General features: G+C 46.7%; 1 protein-coding gene across 1 annotated transcript in view; it reads left to right on the top strand.

Annotated features, from left to right (window-relative positions):
* NOL10 (nucleolar protein 10) overlaps positions 1 to 23,448 on the top strand; it is an 86,359-nt gene that overhangs the window by 16,434 nt on the left and 46,477 nt on the right. The window contains exons 10-13 of the mRNA XM_032353319.1: positions 4,262 to 4,340; positions 6,006 to 6,155; positions 8,862 to 8,928; positions 16,117 to 16,169. Of these exons, the coding sequence (XP_032209210.1) occupies positions 4,262 to 4,340; positions 6,006 to 6,155; positions 8,862 to 8,928; positions 16,117 to 16,169 (349 nt within the window). The remainder of the gene's footprint in view (positions 1 to 4,261; positions 4,341 to 6,005; positions 6,156 to 8,861; positions 8,929 to 16,116; positions 16,170 to 23,448) is intronic.

Raw genomic sequence — 23,448 nt, forward strand, 5'->3', positions numbered from 1 at the left:
TTTGTGATTTATGTAAAAATCCTTTTTGGGGAAAGGCCACCAAGTGGGAAAGCCAGGCAGAATTCGTCTCTAAGGTGCTCTAAGGTTGCTGTGGAATTTTATTAAAACAGGAATCCTGCAGGAATTTGTAGTTTCAGTTCTGTAGCGTCTCGTGCTAGAACCACTCCAGTTAACAAGCAAAGAGATGTACTTTGAATTTTACAGTGGAGGGAGGCAAGTGCTTCTGTTATCTTCTTGTTCCTGTTTGCCACTTCTTGGATTTAAAACAGTCCAAGAAGAATACACTCGGGGATGAAGACCTCTCATGCCCGAGTTAGGGAAGAAATACAGACCCCCTGTCCTCTACTCACCAGAGCGGTTACTGTTGCACCGGGCGGTGCGTAGGTTGTCAGACATTTTTGTGCTCATATTAGTACATATGCAGCAGCCTTACCTACACTCTCTTGGTCAGACTCTGTTTTTTTTTTTTTTAAAGATTTTAATTACTTATTTGTCAGAGAGTGCACGCACAAGTAGGCAGAGAGGCAGAGAGAGGGAGAGGGAGAAGCAGGCTCCCTGCTGAGCAAGGAGCCCGATGCAGGACTCGATCCCAGGGTCCTAGGATCATGACCTGAGCCAAAAGCAGCAGCTTAACCAGCTGAGCCACCCAGGCGTCCCTCTTGGTCAGATTCTTGACATGGGATTGTTTGCTGTAATCAGTTCAGAAACATCTTTTCCCCGGGCTCTTGATCTGTGTAGTAACGTGACTTCACTGGCATTTACTCATTTCAGTTGGCCAAACATGTACTTGTAGGTGTATCATGTGGGAGGGGGCTGTGTGATGGGTGGACTACAGAGAGAGTGTGAACCCTCTAAGTAATTGCTGATTTTATGTGATTTGCATTTTTTCTGGGGGATAAAAGAATTTATGTAGTTCTTTCTTTGGAAAAATCAGCTTATGTAAAGCATCCTTGACATAGAGAAAAGTTAAGAATGGCTGAATTGGTAGGACTTTTTTCCTCATGTATACATTTTTCCCTCTATGGTAAGTGAAGAGTAAGTTAATTTTTTTCATCCTTTAATTATGATGTTTAACAGGCACGAAGGGGGTGGGAGATGGGGTAGCTGGCGGACGAGCATTAAGGAGGGCACATGATATAATGAGCACTGAGTGTTGCATGCAACTGATGAGTCACTGACCTCTACCTCTGAAACTAATAATATGTTAATTGAATGTAAGTAAAATTAAATTTTAAAAAATGCAGGGAGCGTAGGAGATTTTTTTCCCTATTATTGAGCTTTACTAAAATAATACCAACGAACTTTACTACTCATCGTGTGGAGTATGTGGAAAATTTACTCATTCTACATTCATTTTGTTCTTAGAATTAGACATTTTTATTGTGAAATATAATATACATACAGAAAATCTCAAAGCACTAATGTGCAGATTACTGAATTATTGTGAAGCTCTATCTTTGTCAATAGAAGAAACCATTAGAAAATTCTTCTCAACATTTTATTATCTTGGTATGCAGGGAACCAAATCAGAGAAGTCTGCTTATTTTTAGAAACTAGGAAATCAGTTGTTAGTGGAAACTATCTTCCCACTCCCTAGGAAGCAGAAAAGTTAATTTTCTCTTACTTGTAAACGTTAACTGGTTTTTGAATTAAAGTAGAGAGACTTGGGTTCCACAATAATCTGTCCTTAGCAGTTTCTTCTTAGAAAAGTCATTTGAGAAGGCAGGCCAGCAGGAGTTCTTTGTATTATGTCTTATGGTTATTTTTATAGTAAATTTAATGTCTATAATAGATGCAACACTGTAGGAAATTTAAGGAAGGGGCGTGAAAAGATAATCTTTACTGTGGTCTTTAGAAATATGGGAGTATTTATTCTGTTTTTTTTTTTTTCTTTACAATGAATATTGGTTCACAGACACCCAGGCGCCCTGCGCTTTTTTGTTTGTTTTAAGAAATAATTTCATTTTGCGAAACTGACTTATACTTAGTATGAAAAGATACTACCAAGCAGTTTCAAAAATACATGTAAGAAAGTAAAAATGGCCTCAGCACGCACACGGGCTGGTGTAATTCAAGTAGCTAGGCCACTCTTGGTTTGGGAGGGCTGTTTACAGATTTTCATGTTGTGCATCCACTTGTAGTTAGTTCCATGACTATTTCCTGAGGGGACATTGAAAACCTAGATTTTTGGGTGAAATTGCTTCTGTACCCACTGCTAAAGTGCTTAGCAGAAAAGGTGACGTTGGTGTGAGGGACTTCTTGCCTGTACAGACCACATGTTCTCCTGCCCTCTGTCACCTAAGGTGTCCGTCCTGTTCCGATATTACTGAAAAGTCAGAAATAGCCCAAGCATGTTGGTTAAATACAGCTTGGTAAAAATCGTAGCTAACAAATAGTGCTTTCTGTTTGCCAGCTGGTGCCTTTAGTTCTTTACCTTTACTGACTTCATACTCAGGGCAGCCTTGGAGGCACGTACTCTAACTACTTATTTTACAGATGGGGACGATACCGACCAATGGCATACATAAGCTTTGAAGAATTCTGTTGCACAAGTACATTTATTACTAGGGGAAGATGTTCCAAATATACCATTAAGTGGAAAAGCAAATCATGTGGTTGCCTATAGATCTTTACCACATTTTCCTAAGAAAAGTAGTGGACATACTTTTGAGTTGTGGGGAAAAAATCTGGATGTCTACCCAAATGGTACAGCTAGTTTTACTTGCTGTTTCCATTTCGGGTGATTAATTTGCTAATTTTTGTCTGCTTAGCTTCATTATTTTCTGTGCAGGCACTGTAAGCTGTCACCTTTATCTGACAGAGGCAGTGTCTTGGAAGGTGGAGCCAATATAATAAAGAGAAAGAAGCATGTGTGATTATCGGTTGAGGGACAAGCTGTCTTTATTTGTAGACGCTAACAATTGTCTGCCTGAAAAACTCAGAATCCACTGGAAGATCATAAGAACTAATAAGGGAGTTAAATAAGTTGGTGATGAAATAAATGGATAAACTCAGTGGTTTTGAGGTTTATCAGCAAAACCCATTTAGAAAGATAAAATGGAAAACAGTTCTCTCTCTTATAACAACAAAAACTGAAATCCTGAGGGATAAACTTAGGACCTACCTGAAAAAAATGACAGTTTTGTTAAGAATCAAAAAAGTTTGAGTGAGTAAAGAAAATTAACATCCCGCTGCACTGACACATGCTCCCAGAGTTTGTTTTGAAGCGTAAATGACTAAAAGGATGGGCGTGGGAGGCCTCCAGGTTCCAGACTTGGGCATCAGCACGGTTATGGCTTGAGGCTTGAGGAGGCCTGAGAGCCTTGAGGGTGCCGACAGTTCACGGCCTGGGCTGGGGGGCCTGGTCCCGAGGACACGGAGATAGTAGGGACCGTAGTCAGGGCTGCTGTCCTCTTCTGACTCGTCTGGCAGCCTTCCCACCGCAGATCAGTGCTCGTGGTGCTGATCCTTTTCTCAGTTTCTAATTGAGAAGCGTGTTCTAGATTTGTGGCTGTAACCATTCATCATACCGTCTCTGTACTTTCTCAGGTTCCAGTCCCCATCTGAGGATTAGTCTTTTTGATTTTAGCTTGACAACGGCAGTTTTAAAAATGGACATGAGTATAACCTGCCTGAATATCAACTCCTTTCCTCTTAAGCAAAAGAGGGGATATTTTTGTAAATGCCTTATCTCAGCTTAATCACAATGAAAGATTGTGTCATACTGATCCTTTTCAATTGGTTTTATAGTTTTATAAACTTTTTTTTGTAGATCTTTGAGAGTATTTCTTACAGTTTTAAAGAAGATAATCTACAGATTTTGAAAAGCAGATTACATTTACATGTAAAGCTTACTTTTTATATGGTTAAGAAAGTTTGGATACGATTACCTTTAATTTTTTTTAAAGATTTTATTTATTAGAGAGAGAGCGCACACACACAAACGGGGAACGGCAGGCAGAGGGAGAAACAGGCTCCCCAATGAGCAGGGACTTTAACCCACTGAGCCACCCACTTAGCCCACCCCTAAAACCCACTGAGCAGGGAGCCCGATATAGGGCTCAGTCCCAGGACCTTGGGATCATGCCATGAGCTGAAGGCAGATGCTTAACCAAATCAGCCACCCAGGTGCCCCACAATAACCTTTTAAACATAAGGCTAGATATACGATTTTCCGTACTACAGTTAAAGATTTGTAATGAATTTGTTATTTAGAAGGTTTGGTCGTATATACATGGGACATGAATATTTTGCCTTTCAGGATAAACAGTTTACCAACAATCTCTGCTTTGAAATTTAATGGTGCCTTGACCATGGCAGTTGGAACTTCTACAGGGCAGGTGAGTGTGTTTAAGTTGGGAACGTCACACTTAAGTTAGTATCTCAGAGGCATGTATTTATTGTGGGAAATGTCCATGTGTCTGTTCACTGTGGGAACAGAAAATGAGGCATTATTGTTTTGGCTAGAGTGGAGGGGTACTCCAGAGGCTATAATCTTTTAGTACCTCGAGAAATTCCAATTCTGGCCTTCCGGGTTGGTCTGAGAGGTTCTTGAGCTGGGGGTATTACAGCTCAGGCATTCTCTCTCTTTTTTTTTTTTTTTTTTTTAAATATTTTATTTATTTATTTGACAGAGAGAGAGAGAGAGATCATAAGTAGGCAGAGCAGCAGGCAGAGAGAAGGGGGAAGCAGGCTCCCTGCTGAGCAGAGAGCCTGATGTGGGGCTTGATCCCAGGACCCTGAGATCATGACCTGAGCTGAAGGCAGAGGCTTAACCCACTGAGCCACCCAGGTGTCCCCTCAGGCATTCTCTTAACTGTGGTTTAGTACAACATTTTCCAGAATGTGTAGAACAGAATTCAATGGTCAGCTAAGTTTGGAATTCTGCCAGATCTCTCTCTCTCTTTTTTTTTTTTTAATTTAAATATTTTATTTATTTGATAGAGATCACAAGCAGGTAGAGAGGCAGGCAGAGAGAGGGGGGAATCAGGCTTCTCCCTACTGAGCAGAGAGTCCAATTCGGGGCTCGATCCCAGGACCCTGAGATCATGACCCAAGCTGAAGGCAGAGGCTTAACCCACTGAGCCACCCAGGCGCCCCTGGAGTTCTCCAGATTTCAACTCTTGCGGGATCATGGTACATTTAAATATATATGAGGGCTCTGAGAATTCCTCTAGACAAGAAATGTATTTAAAATTATTTCCAAAATTTATTTGTCCTAAGAACCTTTTTTTTTTTTTTTTAAACTGAGGATCATTGACCACATGCCCTGCAGTAACATACCTTAGCAATGCTGGTCTGACAAGGATGGATGGAGTAGCTACAGAGGGTGACTTTCATCTTTTCTTTCTTCCCTTCTTTCCTTCAGGGCAGAGTCCCCCCACTTGTAAGTTTGTTCTCTTTTAGAACAGTCTGAGAGCCTGCTTCTGGTGGAGTTACCGCTTCTGTCATCATGGTGTGCAGACGCTCTGTCCCCAGGGACCGAGATCTAGTTTCTCCAGCCACTTGCCCCTAGTGACAGGGCTCAGGAGAAACCCCCCCCAGCTGTCGCCCGCCCCCACCCAGCGGTCATAGCCTTGCCCCACTGTCTGCTCAGATCTGCCCGATTATCTTCATTACCTTCTCTGCTTGTTCTGCTGGTCGCTGTGACACTGCCTGGTACTCAGTAGATCCTCAGTCTATATGTTCTAGTTTACAAATGACACCAACTCTCACAGTTTTTGTTTTGTTCCCTTTTTAGTGTAACTCAGTCGTTCTCAGTCTTAGCCTAAAAAATTATTCTTCGGTTAGCTCATAAAACTGTGTACTCTAAGGGTAATTTAAGAGATTCTTCTGGAGTGTTTTCTGTCAGACTTTAGAATCTCTGTGCCCTGAGTGAGGTGTTCATTATGCTTGTAAAGAGGCAGTAAAACAAATGGTAGCCATTACTCTAAGTTTTCAAAGTTGCTTTTTAAGATAAAATATTTAATTTGCTTAAACAGAAATAATTTGTTTTCTTTCATTAGGTTTTATTATATGACCTTCGATCGGATAAGCCATTGCTGGTTAAGGATCACCAGTATGGGCTGCCCATTAAGTCAGTTCATTTCCAGGATTCGCTAGATTTGATTTTGTCTGCAGACTCGCGCATCATCAAAATGTGGAATAAGAACTCAGTACGTACTTTCTTGTTGAAATTACCAACTGGTGTGTTTTCCTAATGTTCCTTTTCTTTCTGTTGCCTTTTTTGCATCATGTGGGCTTTTGGGAAAGTGGCTAAGTACCCAGCTGAGAGCTTAGTTGGAAGTCAGTTACTTCGGCAGAGAGAATACTCGTATGTAGGCAAGTAGTCTAGACTTCTTTCTTCCTGTGGAGAAGGTGGCCTGTTTGCTAGAACCGGCATGCCTTTTTACATGTTCAGGTAGGTAGAGAGTAAATCGTGTTTTAAAAACACTGCTCCATGAGAACCTCCTAGATCCTGAGGCTCTCTCACAGTCTTGGGAAAGTTTTTATGAGCTACTAATTATCTTTCCATGTCAACGTTATTATGTATCTCAATTTCATACTTTTAAAACCCATCTCAGATAATTGGCTTCTGTGTATGACCCCTTTCAGTAATTTCTTAGTGCTTTTCTTTTTTCTTTTTTTAATTATTTTTTAAGATTTTTATTTATTTGTTAGAGAGAGAGAGCATGCACAAGCCAGGGGAGCCACAGGCGGTGGGAGAAGCAGGCTCCCTGCCGAGCAAGAAACCTGATGCGGAACTCGGTGAGCTGAAGGCAGCTGCTTGACCAGCTGAGCCACCCAGGCAGCCCTCTTAGTGTTTTTCTTAAAAAACATTATTTTCTTAACAATATTTGATGTGGGGGTGCCTGGGTGGCTCAGTCGGTTAAATGTCCAGCTTGACTTGGGCTCACATCAGGATCTCAGGGTCATGAGATTGAGCCCTGCATCAGGCTCCATGCGCATCACGGCATCTGCTTCTCTCTCTCTCTCTCCTGCTCTCCCCACCCCACTCATGTGCTTTCTCTCTTTCTCTCTCTCAAAAAAAAAGAATATTAGATGTTCTTCTCAATGCCAAGTGTCATTTAAAAAGTAAAAGTAACAAAAGCCTGCATTTCTGGTTTTCATCTACCCTATGTTTTTCATTTTTGTTTTGTTTTTTTTTTTTTAATTTGACACAGAGATCACAAATAGGCAGAGACGCAGGCAGAGAGAGAGAGAGAGGGGGAAGCAGACTCCCTGCTGAGCAGAGAGCCCGATGCGGGGCTCGATCCCAGGACCCTGAGATCATGACCTGAGCCGAAGGCAGAGGCTTAACCCACTGAGCCACCCAGGCGCCCCTCATTTTTTGTTTTGAAACTCTAAGGTATTTTGAGAGAGTAAAGATCAGTCTGTCAACAAAATGGGAGAAGATTCAGTATAGCAAGTGCTTCTTTTTCTTTTAAAGATTTTTATTTATGTAGAGAGAAAATGCAAGTGGTGTGAGGTCCCGAGGGACAGCTGCAGCGGAACCTGTGCCGAGCGCAGAGCCCGATGGAGAGCTCGATCTCACGACCCTGAGATCGTGATCTGAGCCGAAACCAAGAGTCAGACGCTCAACTGACTGAGCCACCTAGGCGCCCCAGTATAGTAATTGCTTAGACGAGTTCTTTATATTTAATTATATTTAATTAATTACAAACGTCAGTGTCTTAGGTAAAAAGTGTTACTTCCTTTTTTTTTTTTAATTATTTTGGAGGTAGAGGGGGTGGAAGGTCGAGTGGCCTCAGCAGTAGTAGCCAGAGGGCAAGTGTCAGTCTTTCTGGGCTGCATGTACTCCGGACCCAGGTCTGCTGCAGCCCCGTCACACTCCAGCTGCGTCCCAGAGTCCCTGGCTGCTTGGACCATAACTTCTGTTTTTAATTTTCTTTTGGTTAACTTGCAAAGTATGGGCCTTTTGTTGTTGGGTCTTGAATTAGAAATTGAGCTGCAGCTTTTCACTGAGCGAGCAGGAAGCACCTTCCGCGGGCCTCCTGCCCCACTCCTTCACCTCGGGAGCCTCTGACATGAGTTAATAAATGCAAGAGCTGGCGGACATTTTCAGCATCAGTTCTTGAATTCTCTTGCTCTAGTTGCTGCAGTGCGTTTTATTTTGGCACTGCTGTTATGACTGAATGCGCCCTCAGCCAACACCCGCATCGCTTGGTTTTGCTTGACCTGCTCTCCCTGTTTACCTTTCGCATCACCTTTCTCTCCGCCCGTCTTCTTACCTTCTGCCTCTTGTTTCTTTTACTGTCTCAATTTTTAAAAATGCAGCACCTTTCTCCCCCTACCTGCACACTGAATATGAAAGTGTGTTAGCCATTCCTGGTAACTAACAAGTTACATGTTTATAGGATTTTGTTTTATAACTTCTTTTCTACCTGCACTCTGACTCGATCCTCCTCAGAGCTGTACACATCTGTCTGATGGAGACTTCTTCATCGGACCCTGCTGACCGTGTCCCATCCTTCAATTTCTTGGAGTACAGGTTTAACTGGGATGTGCCTTCAGATGAGGAGAGTTTTGCTAAGCTGATGTACAGCTGTTTCTTAAACCTGACCCTGTGCTACTGTGTGAATATTATTGATGAAACTTTATGTATTTCCTTGGATAAGTCACCTTTTTCCCATAGGCCTCGGGTCCCCCATCTCTGAGGTGAAAGCATTTGTTGGTAGATTGATAAAATGAATTCTCTACCATTTTTGAAACTTAAATGCTGTGCTTCATCTAGGTGATGTATTTCTTTACTTAGCAATGCGTGGTTATGTCAGATCTCTGGTTTATTGTCTTTACTGAACATTGCTAAAAGTTGTCTTCCTGTAACTGTTTTCAAAATTCCTTTTTGCTTATTCTTTTAGGGAAAAATATTTACTTCCTTGGAGCCAGAACATGACATTAATGATGTCTGCCTCTATCCCAACTCAGGTATGCGGTAGGTAGCAGTAGACCATGCAGGGGGATAAATCTGGGCTGTGCTTTATGGGGTTTTAAACTCATTCCATTTCTTCAGACGCAGTTTGGCTTGGTCAGGACAATTCTTGGATGTTATATTTACTGGAAGAATCAAGAGCAGGAAGTGGTGTGGATGATTCAGAAAAGGGCCCTCTCGGTGACTCAGTCCTTAGCCAGCCTAGCTATTAGTAGACACCAGCACTACCTAGGCAGGCGGTAGGTGAGATGCTATTTTAGTGCGCTCTTCACTCTTTTATATGAATAGCAGTAGTGTGGAAATTGAGGTCAAGGCTTTGGAGAAGGCTGGGGTTGCCGGATAACCCACAAGGTTCAGGAAGCCGTGGGTTTTGGTGTCATCTGTGTTGTATGCTGTCCGGCTTGCATCATGGATTTCAAGACTTAACGATACCTCCAGGACAGATCTGTGAAGACTTTTGGGGTGCGAAAGTACAGAATAGTCCCCACTCTCAAGCAGTGTTGTATTCTGAGGACAGATGTACACAGATAATTTTGATGGAGGGATACAAGGCAAAGCAGGAAAAATTCTGTCTAGTGCAAACAGCCCTTGGACAGCACGTTAGAGCGAAGGGTTTCAGCCAGTGCCCCTGGGGAGACTGCGGGGTGTGTTTGGAGTGATGAGTGAGATCCGGCAGGCGGGCTGCGGCGATCACGTGATCCTCGTGAGGGAGCCGTGCAGGAAGGGCAAGGAGGCCCAGGCACAGTCTGAACCGTAGGGTACCATAGCAGGTTGTTTGGGAAAGGGGTGGAGCCTTATGTGCTTGTGCCCTGATGGCTTCCGCAGGAACGAAGTGGGCGCGGGTCCGGGAATCACGTGCTGAGTGGTTTGGGCTCAGTCATAGTCAGGACCTGCTTAGACCATGCTTTCAGAGGGCGGTTCTGTCTGGCGTGTAAAGGGTAGATTGGTGTTGAACTGAAATAAGTCGGAAGGGATACCCCGGGCTGATAGGGAACGGAAGTGACTGAGCAAGTTGAGAGAGATTGTGCTCTTGTTTAAACGTTCAAACATCAGGAGGCGATAGGTCGGTGACGGTGTCCGGCCGAGGGTCTCACCCCTGGCGGCTTGTCAACATCACCCAAGGAGCCTTTGCACAGATGCCTTGGCCCGGTCCCCGGGGTACCGACGGGGGTGTCTGGGGGAGGGCCCGGAAGTGTGAGTTTGTGACGCGCTTGCCCGGCGCTTGGGAGGCCGTGCCGCGACCCCCCACCTTGCCCTGGCAGCCAGGCCTGGTGCTGGGGAGGAGCTGTGGTCCCAGCGTTGGCAGCCGTGCGAGCCGTGCGAGATCGCCAGGGGAGGGTAGAGGGCAGCGCCGAAGTCTGTTTAGAGGCCGGTGAGCAGAAAGAGGAGCCAGCTGAGAGACTTAACGGGAAGGGACAGAACGCGGGCAAAAGTGACCACGTTTGAAATGGAGCAGAGGCTCTGGTATGGGAGGGCGGCCGGGCCGCTCAGCACGGGTGAGGCCCGCGGAGGCTGAGGCGGGAAGGAAGGAACCAGCTCTGCTCCCTGCTTTGGGGCACGGTGATACCCATGGATCGCTTGTCTTTTCAGAACCCTGTGCAGTTAGTGGCGTGCATGGTTTTTCCTTTCTGCCTGTCTGTCCGCTGGTCTTCCGTCGTGGAAGTGGAGAATGGCTGGGTGACCGGGCTGGAGTTGGTCACCAGCTGGTGCACGGCCGGTCCTCGGCTAGAGCCAGCCTGTCCCGGTTCTGGAGCCCTTGCCCCTTCTGGTTCCACGCTGCTCTCCCAAGAAAGCAGGGAAGCAGTAGTTTTGTGATCAGCTGTGTCTCTGTGATGACCGTAGTGGGGCTGAGGTCAAATTCTGACGGGTTCAGAAATAGACAGCAGATGAGGGTGGTGGGGTCCTCCTCGGAGAGTCTCAGACGGTCCGGAATGGGGTCTGAGCTGCATGGGAAGACGAGTAAAACCAGGTGGAATTGAAATCAGAACAAGGGTGGCGAGCAGGTTTCGGTGGGTTGAGGGGGAGAGTTTGCAGGGGCAGCTGGTGCCCAGAGCAGGAAGCCATGTGGCCCTTGAAAGCTGGCAGTGCGCCTCCGCCGAGCTGAGATGTGCTCTCTGTGGTGCTCACCGGATTCCAGAGACACTGTGCAGGAGAAAGCTAATGTGAGACAAGGTGCCTAGGGACTCCATCGCTGAAGCCTCCACCTCTTGATTTCGGCTCAGGTCATGATCTCAGGGTGGTGAGGTCCAAGCTCCGCACTGTGCAGTGTGCTGGGCGTGGAGCCTGCTTGTGATTTTCTCTCTGCCCCTCCCTCTGCCCCTCCTGGCCCTCCCCCTGCTTGTATGCATGCCCACATACACATGTGGGCATGCTCTCTTTCTTAACAAAAAAAAGGTGAAATCTTTAATTTTTTATGTGAAAATATTCTGGACACACTGGGTTAATAAGATATATTAAAATTCATTGTATTCGTTAAAAAAATTTTTTTTTTATGTGTGTCTACTAGAAAATGTGAGAGATCCCATGTGTGGCTTGCATGATATTTCTGTTGCACGGTGCTGGCCCAGACTTGGGATTGTTCCCGGTGCAGGATGCTGCTGCGGTGCGAGGTATTGAAGTCGGCTGTGGGCGTGCAGTGTCCAGCTCTCTCGTGGGAGTAGGGAGTCTGCGTACCGCCAGCCCATTTGACTCTAGTTCCCTCGTGTACATCCGGGCCATTCTCGCATTCCCCGTTGTCCCCCACATGCCTTTTGTAGCCTGTTGTTTGGAACCAGGCTGTGATCAGGGCTGTGTGTTACTGCGAGGTGTGGCCATGTTTGGTTTCTTTCCATGGTAATAGCCGTGTCCTCTTGCTGCCCGTCTTTTTTTTTTTTTTTTTTTTTTTTTTTGCCTTTTCCATGACATTGACTTTTCCAGGATCCGCTCAGTTGCCTCAGAGAATGTCCTTCACCCTTGATTTGTGTGGCTGGTTTTCATAATGTTGTTTACCGTGTGCCTCCAGCCTGTGTCGTTTTTCTCAAGTACAGGTTCAATCTGACTCTGATGGACTTCCCACTAAATATCCTGGATAAGGGAGATGCTCGCTTCTCCGTGTCCGACCCCCTCCCAAAGCCCTCCAGGGCAGGCGAGGGGCAGTGTGATCCCTGGGTTAAGGACACCACCGGGTCTCTTCCTTTGTAAAGCACGCTTTTCTGAGAGGTAAAAAGGTTGAGAGTGATGTTTTAGACAGAAGAACAAGTTGACTGTCAAATAACTTATGAAAAGTGAATCAAACATAAAAAATAGCCAAATAATTGATTTCCTGAGCTGGCAAGCAGAGTAGCGCCAGGGGCTTCGGAGGTGAGCAGGCTTGGTCCGCGCCCTTCACACCGCCGCGCTCTGTCGTCTCCCTTCAGCCCGCTCTCGCTGCTTTGTGCTTAATCATCACGAGCTTAATCATATTGTAGAAAAGCTAAAACGTTCTTCTTTCTTTATCTTCTCACTTACTCATTTGGAAGTAATTAAAGCCGCATCACGATTGCAGCATTGTCCTGTTCTTCTCTAACCGGAGGTGGCTCAGAATATTGAGAAATGGTCCCGCCTTCCTGGCTCCTTTCTCCGTCTTGCTGGCGTTGCTCATTCAGCCCGATTCCGGCATCGCCGCGGCGCCAGGCAGCTGTGTGCAGGCTGGCGGCGCCGGGCAGGCTGCGTGGCACTTTGAGGCCTTGTGACCACACGTCAGCTCTGTGACAGTGTGGCAGCTCTGTGGGCACCGGTGGCTGAGTCTGGCCACAACCGGGAGTCAGGATCGCTGGGGTCCAGTTGTGGGGATAGAGAAGAGAAGATGCGCTTTGCGCCCAGAAAGCCTGAACTGAGGCCGAGGGTTCATGTCGGGTAGCCAGCGGGGGTCTCCTTGGTCTCTTCTGGGCTCCCAGACCCCGCCTTCATTGGGAGGGGGTGGTGGCCTCCCCTTCTGTGTCGTGCCCACTCCCAGCATCGGCAGGAGTGGGTCGGGACATCTGTATGTACCCTCAGTGCCTCTGGGAAAAGCGCACGCTCCGCGCCTACGTCGGGAGTTGAGCCCTCGGGGAGAGATGCCCCGGCCTCTCCTCTCAGGCACAGCCCCGCACCCACCGTCTGCCCCACGCTGTCCCTGCGGGGACCGCCGCCAGCCTCGGGCACGTGAGTGTCTGAAAGACCTAGAGTTTGCCATTCCTTTGTAACTTTACATCCATGGCAGCCCGATACTTTCCTAAATGTAGTAAGAATGAATGACAAGAAGACAGTGTCACAAGGCTGCACGGGTTTCTAGATTCTTCCCTTCCGTTCCTACACTTCCTGCCCGGCCGGAGCCCCACTTGCACACTGGCCCTGGGAGCAGACGGAGCAGCACTGGCAGAGAGCACGGTTTTGAATTTTGAACTCTGAGCCCCGGTGGATCCTTCAGCCCTGAAGCACATGCAGGGGAGAGTCGATGTGTGCGCGCTTCCTGGGAGGGGCTGCTGTTCCGGCCGCTTCTCTGGATCCCTGGATTCTCTGTGGCTCCCAGTGAGGCCGCACAGCACGCCGGGTAGCGTTCGCGCGGCTCGTGTCAGACTTGAGGCGGGTTCTTTTGACTGTAGGCGCTAGTGAGCATCTCCCTCTCTTTCCAAATTGATGCCATCATTGTTGAAACTGTAACTGTCACTACAGAGAAAACTGGGGAGGGAGAACCATTCAGAATTCCACCATCTCTTCCCAAGTACCGCTATTGCTTCCATGAGAGAAATTCTTACATTTGTCTCATGTTCATGTGGTTTTAGTCACGGTCCTCACGCTGTGTGTGGAGTTGCCTTTTGCTTTCTGGTTGACATGACATTAACGTTTTTCCTGGTGCTGTGTGGTGTTTATATTTACACTTCGAATTTTTTTTTTAAATAAAGATTTTATTTATTTGACAGAGATCACAAGTAGGCAGAGGGGGAAGCAGGCTCCCCGCTGAGCAGAGAGCCCGATTGCGGGGCTCGATCCGCGGATCCTGGGGTCGTGACCTAACTCGAAGGCAGAGGCTTGAACCCACTGAACCACCCAGGCGCCCCGACACTTCGAAGTTTTTTATTGTTTTTAATTATAAAAGATTTTTATTTAACGCACACAGAGAGAGATCACAAGTAGAGAGGCAGGCAGAGAGAGAGGAGGAAGCAGGCTCCCCGCTGAGCAGAGAGCCCGATGCCGGGCTCGATCCCAGGACCCTGAGACCATGACCCGAGCTGAAGGCAGAGGCTCAACCCTCTGAGCCACCTGGGCGCCACCAAATTTTTTTATTATTTGACCATGCAAGAATTCTTTTCATTTTTTTCTTAGTTGTGACTGTGGTTGGAGAGTCCTGCATTCCGCAGGCTTTGGAGTTGGTAGAATATCAGCTTCTGTCCTTCCTAGCTGTGTGGCGACCTTGAGCAAGTCATCTAACTCTCTGAGGCCATGTTGTTATCTGGAAGTAAAGTTCCTGACACAGTGCCTCACACTTTTCTCCTCTCTTGCCTGTGATCATCTTAATTTCTGCTGAACTAACTTTCCTTTGCTGATTTGGGGTCTTTTTTCTTCTCAACTTTTTGTTCTTGAGCTTTGTGAGGCTTCCTGTTTGTCTTATTCGTAAGTGGCTTCAGTCCCTTCCCCACTTTAGTCTGGTGGGAGGTCAGCTGTGTCATTGTCCGTGTATGGTCAGGTGAGATCCTGTTCCATTGTGAAGAGAACCTGCCGTGTCTAGTCTGGGTTTTTTGGGGGTAGTTAGATTAGAGCCTTTTCTCTGCTGTGCTGGGTAGGTGTGATTACGTTTCCTTCAGGAATGCTCACTGTTGAATGATCTGTGTTCAGAGTCGAGCCAGTGAAGCCAGTGAAGGCTTAGAGAATATCTTTGGCAAGAACCTTCCTTTTGGTTGTAATCTGTCTCCTCAGTCCCCAGAAAGCCTCTTTCGTCGGGTCTAAAGGGTATAGGAAAAGGTTTGGCTCTAAAATTCTCTAGGTTGGGACAGGGCACTCGGTGCCTTTGAACTTTTTTTTTTTTTTTCTCATTTGTAAAATGAGAATGCTGCTCTTTCTTTCTTTCTTTTTTAAGATTTTATTTATTTATTTGACAGGCAGAGATCACAAGTAGGCAGAGAGGCAGGCAGAGAGAGAGGAGGAAGCAGGCTCCCTGCTGAGCAGAGAGCCCGATGTGGGACTCAATCCCAGGACCCTGGGATCATGACCTGAGCCGAAGGCAGAGGCTTTAACCCACTGAGCCACCCAGGTGCCCCTGTTATTTCTTATTTCAGAGGGTCGTTGAGTGTCCACCAGCGTAATCTCTACGAAGGCACTTAGCTGAGTTGGAAAGAATTTCCAGACGGTTGCTAGTTTCAGTTGTACGGAAAGCAAATCATTCTGGAGCGGGGCCAGGAGGACGGGCGCTGGGTCGGGGCTTGTGGGCACGAGCAGGTTACAGGTGTGGCAGAGAGCGGAGAACAGAACCAGAGCAGAATCGGGGTCAGTGGGTGCTGCTGCTCCTGCGGTTTAGGGGGATGCCTTCACCAGGGGCTGGGAACTTCTCCCACTTCAGTTCTGCTCTCTTAAAATGCGGATCTGTTAGTTGAGTCTGTTCAAACTCCCTTGCGAGTGAAATGACTGGGTAGAGTAAGGGCTGTTAGGTGCTGTGTAGGTCTTTCCTGGTGTGGCTACAGCTGTAGCGTTCCCCTTGAGTCATTTTGTTTGCAGTTCAGGTGCGAAGCTTAATGCAAACCTCAGGAGCTACTTTGCTGTGACATTTTGTGGGAGATGCTTTGCCTTTGTTCTTTGATTCCTGATTAATGGAAAGAAGCCTTTTTTCATAACTTCATCGTTATTATTATTATAAATAGTGCACCTGAACTGCATTTTGTCTGTGTGTCTGAAGTGTCAAACTCCCCCTTAAAAACGATGGCAGACTTGATGTGGACCTGAGCGCATAGCAGCAGAAAGAGCTTACTTACTTGGCTAGTACGGCCTGAGCATTTTACAGATGGGGAAGCTGGTCTGCAGGATACTTAGGCGCCCGTGTAGGAGGATCAGAGACTGAAGCCCATGACCTGATTCCTAGGCGCCAGGCCGAGCTCTTCTGCTGTGAGCTGGAACATTTCCAAGTGTTAAACAAATGGAAGAGGGCACCTCTTTCTTCCCCATGTGTTTACCTTTCTCATTGTGTTTGTTTTTAGGGATGCTTCTTACTGCCAACGAAACCCCCAAGATGGGCATCTATTACATTCCGGTAAGTAACACGAATTGTAGTTACGGTAAAAATAGGATAAGCAAAGACAGTTTATTTTTAAACTGGTCATATTGGAGGCCTTTGGGTCTGCATGTGGTCGTGCAAGTTAAACCCTGTGGACTCACTTGTAGTTTCACTTTGTTTCCTGGAACCAGTAAAATAACGCTTCACCGTGCTTTTAGGGGAAACCACTTCCCAGTGTGCAGAGATAGACATTCAGAAGTCGTCTTCATTCTTCAGATTTACATTCAGTTTTTGTTTCCAAGTATTTTAGAACTGTGAACTTTAAGCTGTCAGTGATCAGGAGGTCTGATTCTAAACCAGCAGCCTGGTACTCTCCAGTCATCTTATTTCTCTTACAAGTAAGTTCTGCCTAAGGAAACTGTCCAGGTGGGCCCGGTCTGTGGCAGCCTGCAGGCCCAGGCCTGGCCTTGTGTTCTGCCTTCAAGAATTCTCTTGCATAGGACAGAGGCTTCCCTATCTTTACCTTTCAGATTATAGGAAGACGGAGACGTGGGGAGGTAGGATCTCCTAAATAGAAAACCACATAGGACGAGTTGGCACTAGATTACTTTTTGGCTGGCAAACAGCTCCCTTTCCGAGATTTGGGGAGAAGAGGGTGGGGGTGAGGAGTGTTGCAGAGCAGGACTCTGGGAGGTAAACTCCGTAACCGCTGTCAGCCTCCAGTCGGGAAAGTTCTTTGTATTGATCACGGTCCTTCTGAAATAGCTTCATGGTGTGTTTCCCCGAGAAAGTATTCTGGTGAATGTTGACTTCTGTGGTTTCAGGAAACTCGTAAATTGTTGAAAACACTTTGAGATATTTCTTTTGGTTGTTAGTGAAATGAAGGCCATTCAAGCAGCAGACGTGTGTTTTTCTAAGCTGTCACTTGTTCCATTTTCCCCGGCCTCTCCGATACTGTTTCTGTATTCTTGTCAGTTTGTCTGTTTTTCCTCGTCCTCACTGTGAATACATTTCTTGATCGCATCAGCTGTGGGCCGGGCCCAGTACCGGATGCTGGCCGGGTGATGGAGTGAAGAAGGGACCCAGTTTGAGTCCAGAGTGAGGAGGGCTTCATGGGAGGAAGTTGGGGGGGGCTCCGGAGCATTCAGCAGGGGAGATGCACCACCCGGCGTGGGGCTGGGACCTGCGGGGAGGTGCAGAGGGAACTCAGAAACCTGCCGATGGGAGTGGACTGTCTAGGAGAGACCAGGAGGATGGTTGTGTGCGCCGGATGGAGAGGGTGGGGTGCGGGTGGGAGAGAGATCTGAGAAGTAGAAGGACCGGGGTGCAGACATCAGGGAGAAAGTAATCCACGTGGCAGAGGCGCAGAGAGAGAGGGATGGGGGTCAAGAGCCAGATGGCAGAGGTCTTGTAAGCCCGGTGGGCCTGTCGGTAGGGAGGCCTGGATAGCTCTAAGCGGGGGAGTGATACGATTAGATTTGCATTTCGGAAGGATTATTTTGGCTGCCACAAGGAGAATGGCTTAGACAGGATAAGAATATGCCATGGCCACGCGCAGGAGAGATGAGGGTGCACGTGCCCCCATGCTTTCCTTTTTAGTGGTTGTGGCCTTTTGAGTTCTGATTTGAGACAAGGTTGAACTGGCAGGCGGTAATTCCAGAGTTTTGTTACCCTTGCATTGCCACATGGTGTGTCTCACAGGTGTTTACTGATGCAGGCGTGTACAGATTATGAGAAATGCCGTGCCTCGGTCAGCGTGACCTGGTATTCAAGAGAGATCACCTCCTAAGTGTTACTTCTCGTCCTGAGAGAGGTTTCTCCTCCTCTTCCTCTTCGGAGTGCTTACTGTGTGTTGGTCTTTCGCGCTTGCCCATAGGGTGTCGATGGCCTGGGTTGGGGCAGCTTTCCCAGGTCGGATGTATGGGGCATCCACCAGTGAAGGGGTGGAGGTCTGCGGGCACGGAGGGCCGCATCAGGAGGGCCGCTGAGTGGATAAGGAATCACAGGCCTCAGAGCCCTGAGCCGCCGCTGGCTGTGGAGGCAGGAGGGGCTGTCCCGAGAGCTTGGGCGCTAAGACCACCTCACCCATCCGTGCTCCGCAGGCGGCAGTGGGGGCAGGATTGGGAGAGAGGCTGGCCGCGGGTGAGGGAGAGGAGAGACCAGAGACTGCAGCCGTGTTTCTGCTCGGGAGTGGGGGCAAAGGGAGGGAGAGGGAGAGGGAGAGTAAAACTTGTTCTCCCTTTGGTATCTTCTCCATTTTATAAAAAGATCTTTAAAAGGAACACACAACTTTTTTGATTAGACGAACAACGTATGTATGTTTCTATTTATTCCAATTGTTTTACAAGGTATGAGGAAATAAAAACCACCCGTTCCCTCTTGATTGTATTATAAACACTGTTAATACTGGGATGTAATATTTTTCAGTTGTGATATTATTGCTGTGAAATCATATTTTTTATACAGATTTCTGTCTGGGTCGTTCAGTTAACTTCAGAAATGTTAATTCCAAGGCATTAAATCACCTAACACGTTTTTATTGTATCTGTTGTTTTTGCCTTCGTTGTAATTGCAGTGTCCTTAGCGCACAGCGTGACAATAGTCGCAGGCGTGTGCCGGGCTCCGCTTCTGTCCTCTGCTCCGTGCTCCGCACCGGTGCACTCCTGGTCCCCTTCCCCTCCGTCACCCGCTGCCCCGGTTCTCCGCCTTCGTTGTCATTGCCGGGCTTGGGACGCTTGTATCATCTCAGACCTGCGGGAGACCCGTTCTTCTCACCCCGTCTGTCCATCCCTTGGGCTGATTCCACGTAATAGGGACTTCCATGAACATGTGATAGGGGTCCGTGCTAGCCAGGTGGTGAGAAACTGCTTTCTTGACAGACCTTAGCCTTAGACCTTCTTAGTTTCTCCTTTGTAGCTCGGAGGCAGCCGGGGCTGTGCAGAGAGCCCACAGGGGACACTCCCGGGTGGCCGCATGTGGCGGAGCGGGAGCGCAGCGTCCGTGCCGGGCTCGACACTGCGCAGGGACTTGTACTCAGCGCTCCTTCCTGACCTGCCTTTCCCTGCGCTGCATGAGCTTTTGTAGTGCCCTTGCCTTTACCTGGATCCTATTCTTTTGTAAGACTCCTTCAGAGCAAGGAGAGAGCCCAGGGGTCTGAAAGCCTGCCATTTTTCATGAGATTTTATCAAACTTACCAAGCTGATATTTGGCACAACGATTTGTTTGACGCCTATAAAACCAGGGAAGTGTGTTTTTAATATACAATTCGTGCCAAATTTAGGAGGTTTGCATTGTGATTTGTTTTAACATCTTATAAATCAGGTATGAAAGCTCTTCCCCCCGCCCCCTGCTTTGGGCCTCTACTAAAAAAGGAAGACCGCTTAATGTTCTTTTAGTTTAAGTTTTGTGTCTCTCTCTGATACCATTTCTTTTGAACACTTGAAATCTTTAGAAATTAAGTACAATTCTTGACTGTACACTCTGCCGCATACGGAACCCCATAATTGGTCTTTCATGGCCACATGGGTTTTCTCGAGCCCTTACCCTGTTTTTTTTCAGTACACTCCTTTTTTTCCCCTCTCAGAGACCAGGAAGTGTTATTTTGCCTGTTTGTTCGCATTTTAAATTCCACGCTCTAATTCAACTGCAGCTCCTGAGACCAATGCCCGGAATCGTTTTTTAGGTTTGGTTTTCCTCTGTAATGTAACTTAATTTTCGGGTAGTTCTTTATAATTAAACCTTTGGCAACTGTGTGGATTCTAGAGGGAGTCCAAGGGTCCTGTGGCACCCAGCTCAAAACCCAGCCGGTGGTTAATGTTGTTTTTGTTGGAGGTGACCCTGAATTCCACGCCCCCGGCATGTCAGGACCTCCCGAAACCCCTCACAGCCGGGTAGTTGATTGCTTGCACGCTTGACAAGATGTATGGATGTATAACTTTGAGGAAAAATGTAAAAGGAAAATGCATCATTATTTGTTTAGGAAGCTATTTGATTTAGAAGAATAAAAGTTAAAGTTTTATTTTTAGAATACGTAGGGGCGCCTGTGACACAGTGGTTAAAGTATCTGATTCTTGATTTTGGCTCAGGTCATGCTCTCCCGGTCGTGAAATCCGAGCCCCACATTGGGCTCCACACTGGGTGTAGAGACTGCTTGAGATTCTCTTTCCCCGATTCCCCGTCAGATCCCCTCAAAAAAAAAAAAAACCAAACCCCCCAAGAACAAAAAAAAAAGTGTAAGTTTAACTCACTACAAAGATTATATGCAGTGTCACTGAACCCAGTAATCAATATTGGTAGTTAAGTATTTTATTTTAAAACACTTATTTTTAGAAAAAAGATAACTATGTTGTTTTTATTGAAGTGTTTTTATTATTTGTAAAAAATCAGCCAAGAATTAAATATTTTAACATTCACTATTAAAAGGTATGTTTTAAATTTGGAAAGTATTTTTGGAGCCAAAGTACCTGAAAATGGGACGGGATTTCAAATATTATAAGTCCATGATTTCAAATATTACAAATAAAAACAGCACTCAAATAAAAACGTAAAGGATTATATTTAGCCTGCACTAGTACTTTTGTTTCTGTTGGGAAATAGCCCTGGAACTTAGCCAGCGTCATGCATAAGTCCCACAAAACTCTGTCTTTGCAAATAGAGTTAACTAGGGTGTTAAGAAGCGTAAACGCTCAAGAATACTTGCTTCATTTAATTATAAAACACACACACACACACACATCCTCACAGAGGCATGTAAAGCCAAAGGAAATAAACGCTTTTTAGTTGCAAAATGTAATAAAAGGGCTCAGACTAAAGAATGAGTATAAGTCTCTTCACTTTAGTGAGTTATCACAAATCTAGAAAAAGGCCTGTGTTAGAACCAAGGGCTTCTGACACCGTCACTGGGTTCATGTGCTCCAGCCTTCATAGGGCCTTAATCACTGGTTTGGGTCAAACGTCTGTGCTCTGGTCCTTAGGGAGACACACTGTCAGTAAGTATTGCCTGTTTTTTTTGGGGGGGGGGGTGTCAGTGCTTTTGAAATCACTCAGTTGTAACATTTGGAAGTCACCCTTAGGAAGTGGTGGGGAAACTTTCTAGTCACCGTATGGATGCTTGCCTTTGGACACACTGGCTTTTTGCTTCAGCAAAGGATTAAAAATGGGTACTGGAATTTTCTTCTCAGTGTTTTCTATTTGATAGACTTTTGTGACCAAAGCAGAGAAATTTCAACATGAAGGATTTTGCCTGCTCTGTCTGTGGCAGATTGAATTTGTTAGTCTAGTTCTGAACTCAACCACTCTGTCAAATTGGTATTTCCGGATACGTGGTGGTCATTGCTGTGTGGCCACTCACAGATGTAGCGTCTTTTATTTTCAATTTTTCCTGCTCTGGGGTGCTTTGGCGTAGTTTTGGAAGTCTTACGAACATAGCCGTAGAGTGATTTTTAACAATAACTCCTTACCTCCATCTCTTGAGAAGTCAACATATCTTTATCAGCTATCCAAACTGCAGGTAAGTTATATTACGTTAGACTTGACAGGATCTGAAAAGTAAGTGCTTAAAATTTTTAGGTGGGTGACTCCTTTGCTCTTTTGTCTCTTGGCCTTTTTGTCTTTTCCTGTGCTATAAAAGTCAGTGGAGGAGACTGACCAGTGCTTCTGTTTGTTCAGCAAGAACATACTGAGCATGTGCTTGGACGCAGGACTGTGTCCCTGAGTGCAGCTGTCTTCCCTCCTGCCTTTGTGAGTTCACAGTCCAGGGGAGGGTGATGGTAGACCGGTGTGTAGCTAAGTGCTGTGGAGGGAGGGACCGGGTGCAGTGACGGAGGAATATCATGGGGGGACCAGGCCCCAATGACCACTCTCCATCTTACATAGACATTTTAGGTCTCTTCTCTATATAGACGTTATCTTACCAGTTTTAATCTTAACGTTCAGGGTTAAGGACTTGGTCTTCTTCCTGTCTTACGATTGCAGCATATACTTGGGGGCAAAATGGTGATTGATGGATTTGTTCCGTAATTTATAATCTCTAGAAACAAAGCAAAGAGCAGAGAGCATTTTAGCCAATGAGAAAAGTGCTGCTCTTCCTGGAGAGTCGTGTGTGCGTAGAGTCAAGTGCCCTTGCTTTCTTAACATGGTTCTCACATATAGATCACTTAACTTTAAGTAGCACATGACACAGCCAACCACACCTTTTTGAAACACTGTCTTGGCTTCTAGAACAGCATTTGCTCTTGGTTTTCCTCCTGTCGTCCAGTTGGCCCTTCTCAGTCTCCTCTGGTGGCTCCTTCTGAGTGTGGTCCGGGGATTGGGCCTCCCCTCTCTCCTCTTGACTTTCAGGGCCTTGTCCCTTCTGTTTATATGCTTTCCCTCAGGAGCTCGTCTGTCCCTAGGCTTTCTGTGACCCCTGAATGCCGATAACTTCCAAATTTCTGTCTCTGGTCTTTCCTTCTCTGAGCTACAGTCATGTATCCACTGATGTGTTTGGGTTCTCCACTGGGAGATCTAACAGTCACTTTGTCTCGGGTGAGTCCACAGTGGAATTCTTGATCCCAGCCCCCCATGCTTACCCCACACCCGCCCTGTGTTCCTGCTTCAGCAGGACTCGCCATCCACCCAGTTACCTAGGCCCAGAGCCTGGAAGCCAGCTTCGTGCCCCTCGCCCTTGCATGTCATGCCTCCTTCTTCCTCTGTCAGCAGGTCACGTTGCCTCCATTTCCGGTTTGGTTCAGACCCTGCCGTGTTCCCGTGCTGCAGCCCCCGCCCCTCACCCGGATTGCCAGGATGGCCTCATCACTGCTCGCTCTTCTTTCTCCGTTAGCTCTCTTGCAGTCAGTTCTCCACAGCAACTCAGAGTGGTGTAAAATAGAAAAACGAAACAAGATTATATCACTTACTGCTTAAAACCTTTCAGAAGCTTATCACTTTGCTTAGCGTATCTCCTTTCATAGTTTAAAATGCCCTATAAGCCGAAAAAGGCCCCAAATCCAAAGTCTCCATTTGCTCTCACCTGTTGGCGCATAGAGCTCTATGACCCATTAATCCATCTACAGGGATCACCAGAGCATGAAACCAAATCCCCGGCCATTGCTGCCACCAAGGGGGAATAACGTGAATGAACCCAACCAGCGCATGAAGTTAGTAGACAGGAGAATTAAAAGCAAAATCAGAAAAACAGCAGAGTTTGCCACCCGCCCCCCGCCCCCATTCACCACAGGGAGCCACCAGGAAAGCTGGGCTTGGGCCTGAGCAGCTTGCGTGAGGCCTGCTCCTCAGGTGGGCTTTACCTGCCGCTGTGGGGAGTCCGTCGTCCATC

The sequence above is a fragment of the Mustela erminea genome, chromosome 7 (assembly GCF_009829155.1).
Source record: "Mustela erminea isolate mMusErm1 chromosome 7, mMusErm1.Pri, whole genome shotgun sequence".
Taxonomy (NCBI): Eukaryota; Metazoa; Chordata; class Mammalia; order Carnivora; family Mustelidae; genus Mustela; species Mustela erminea.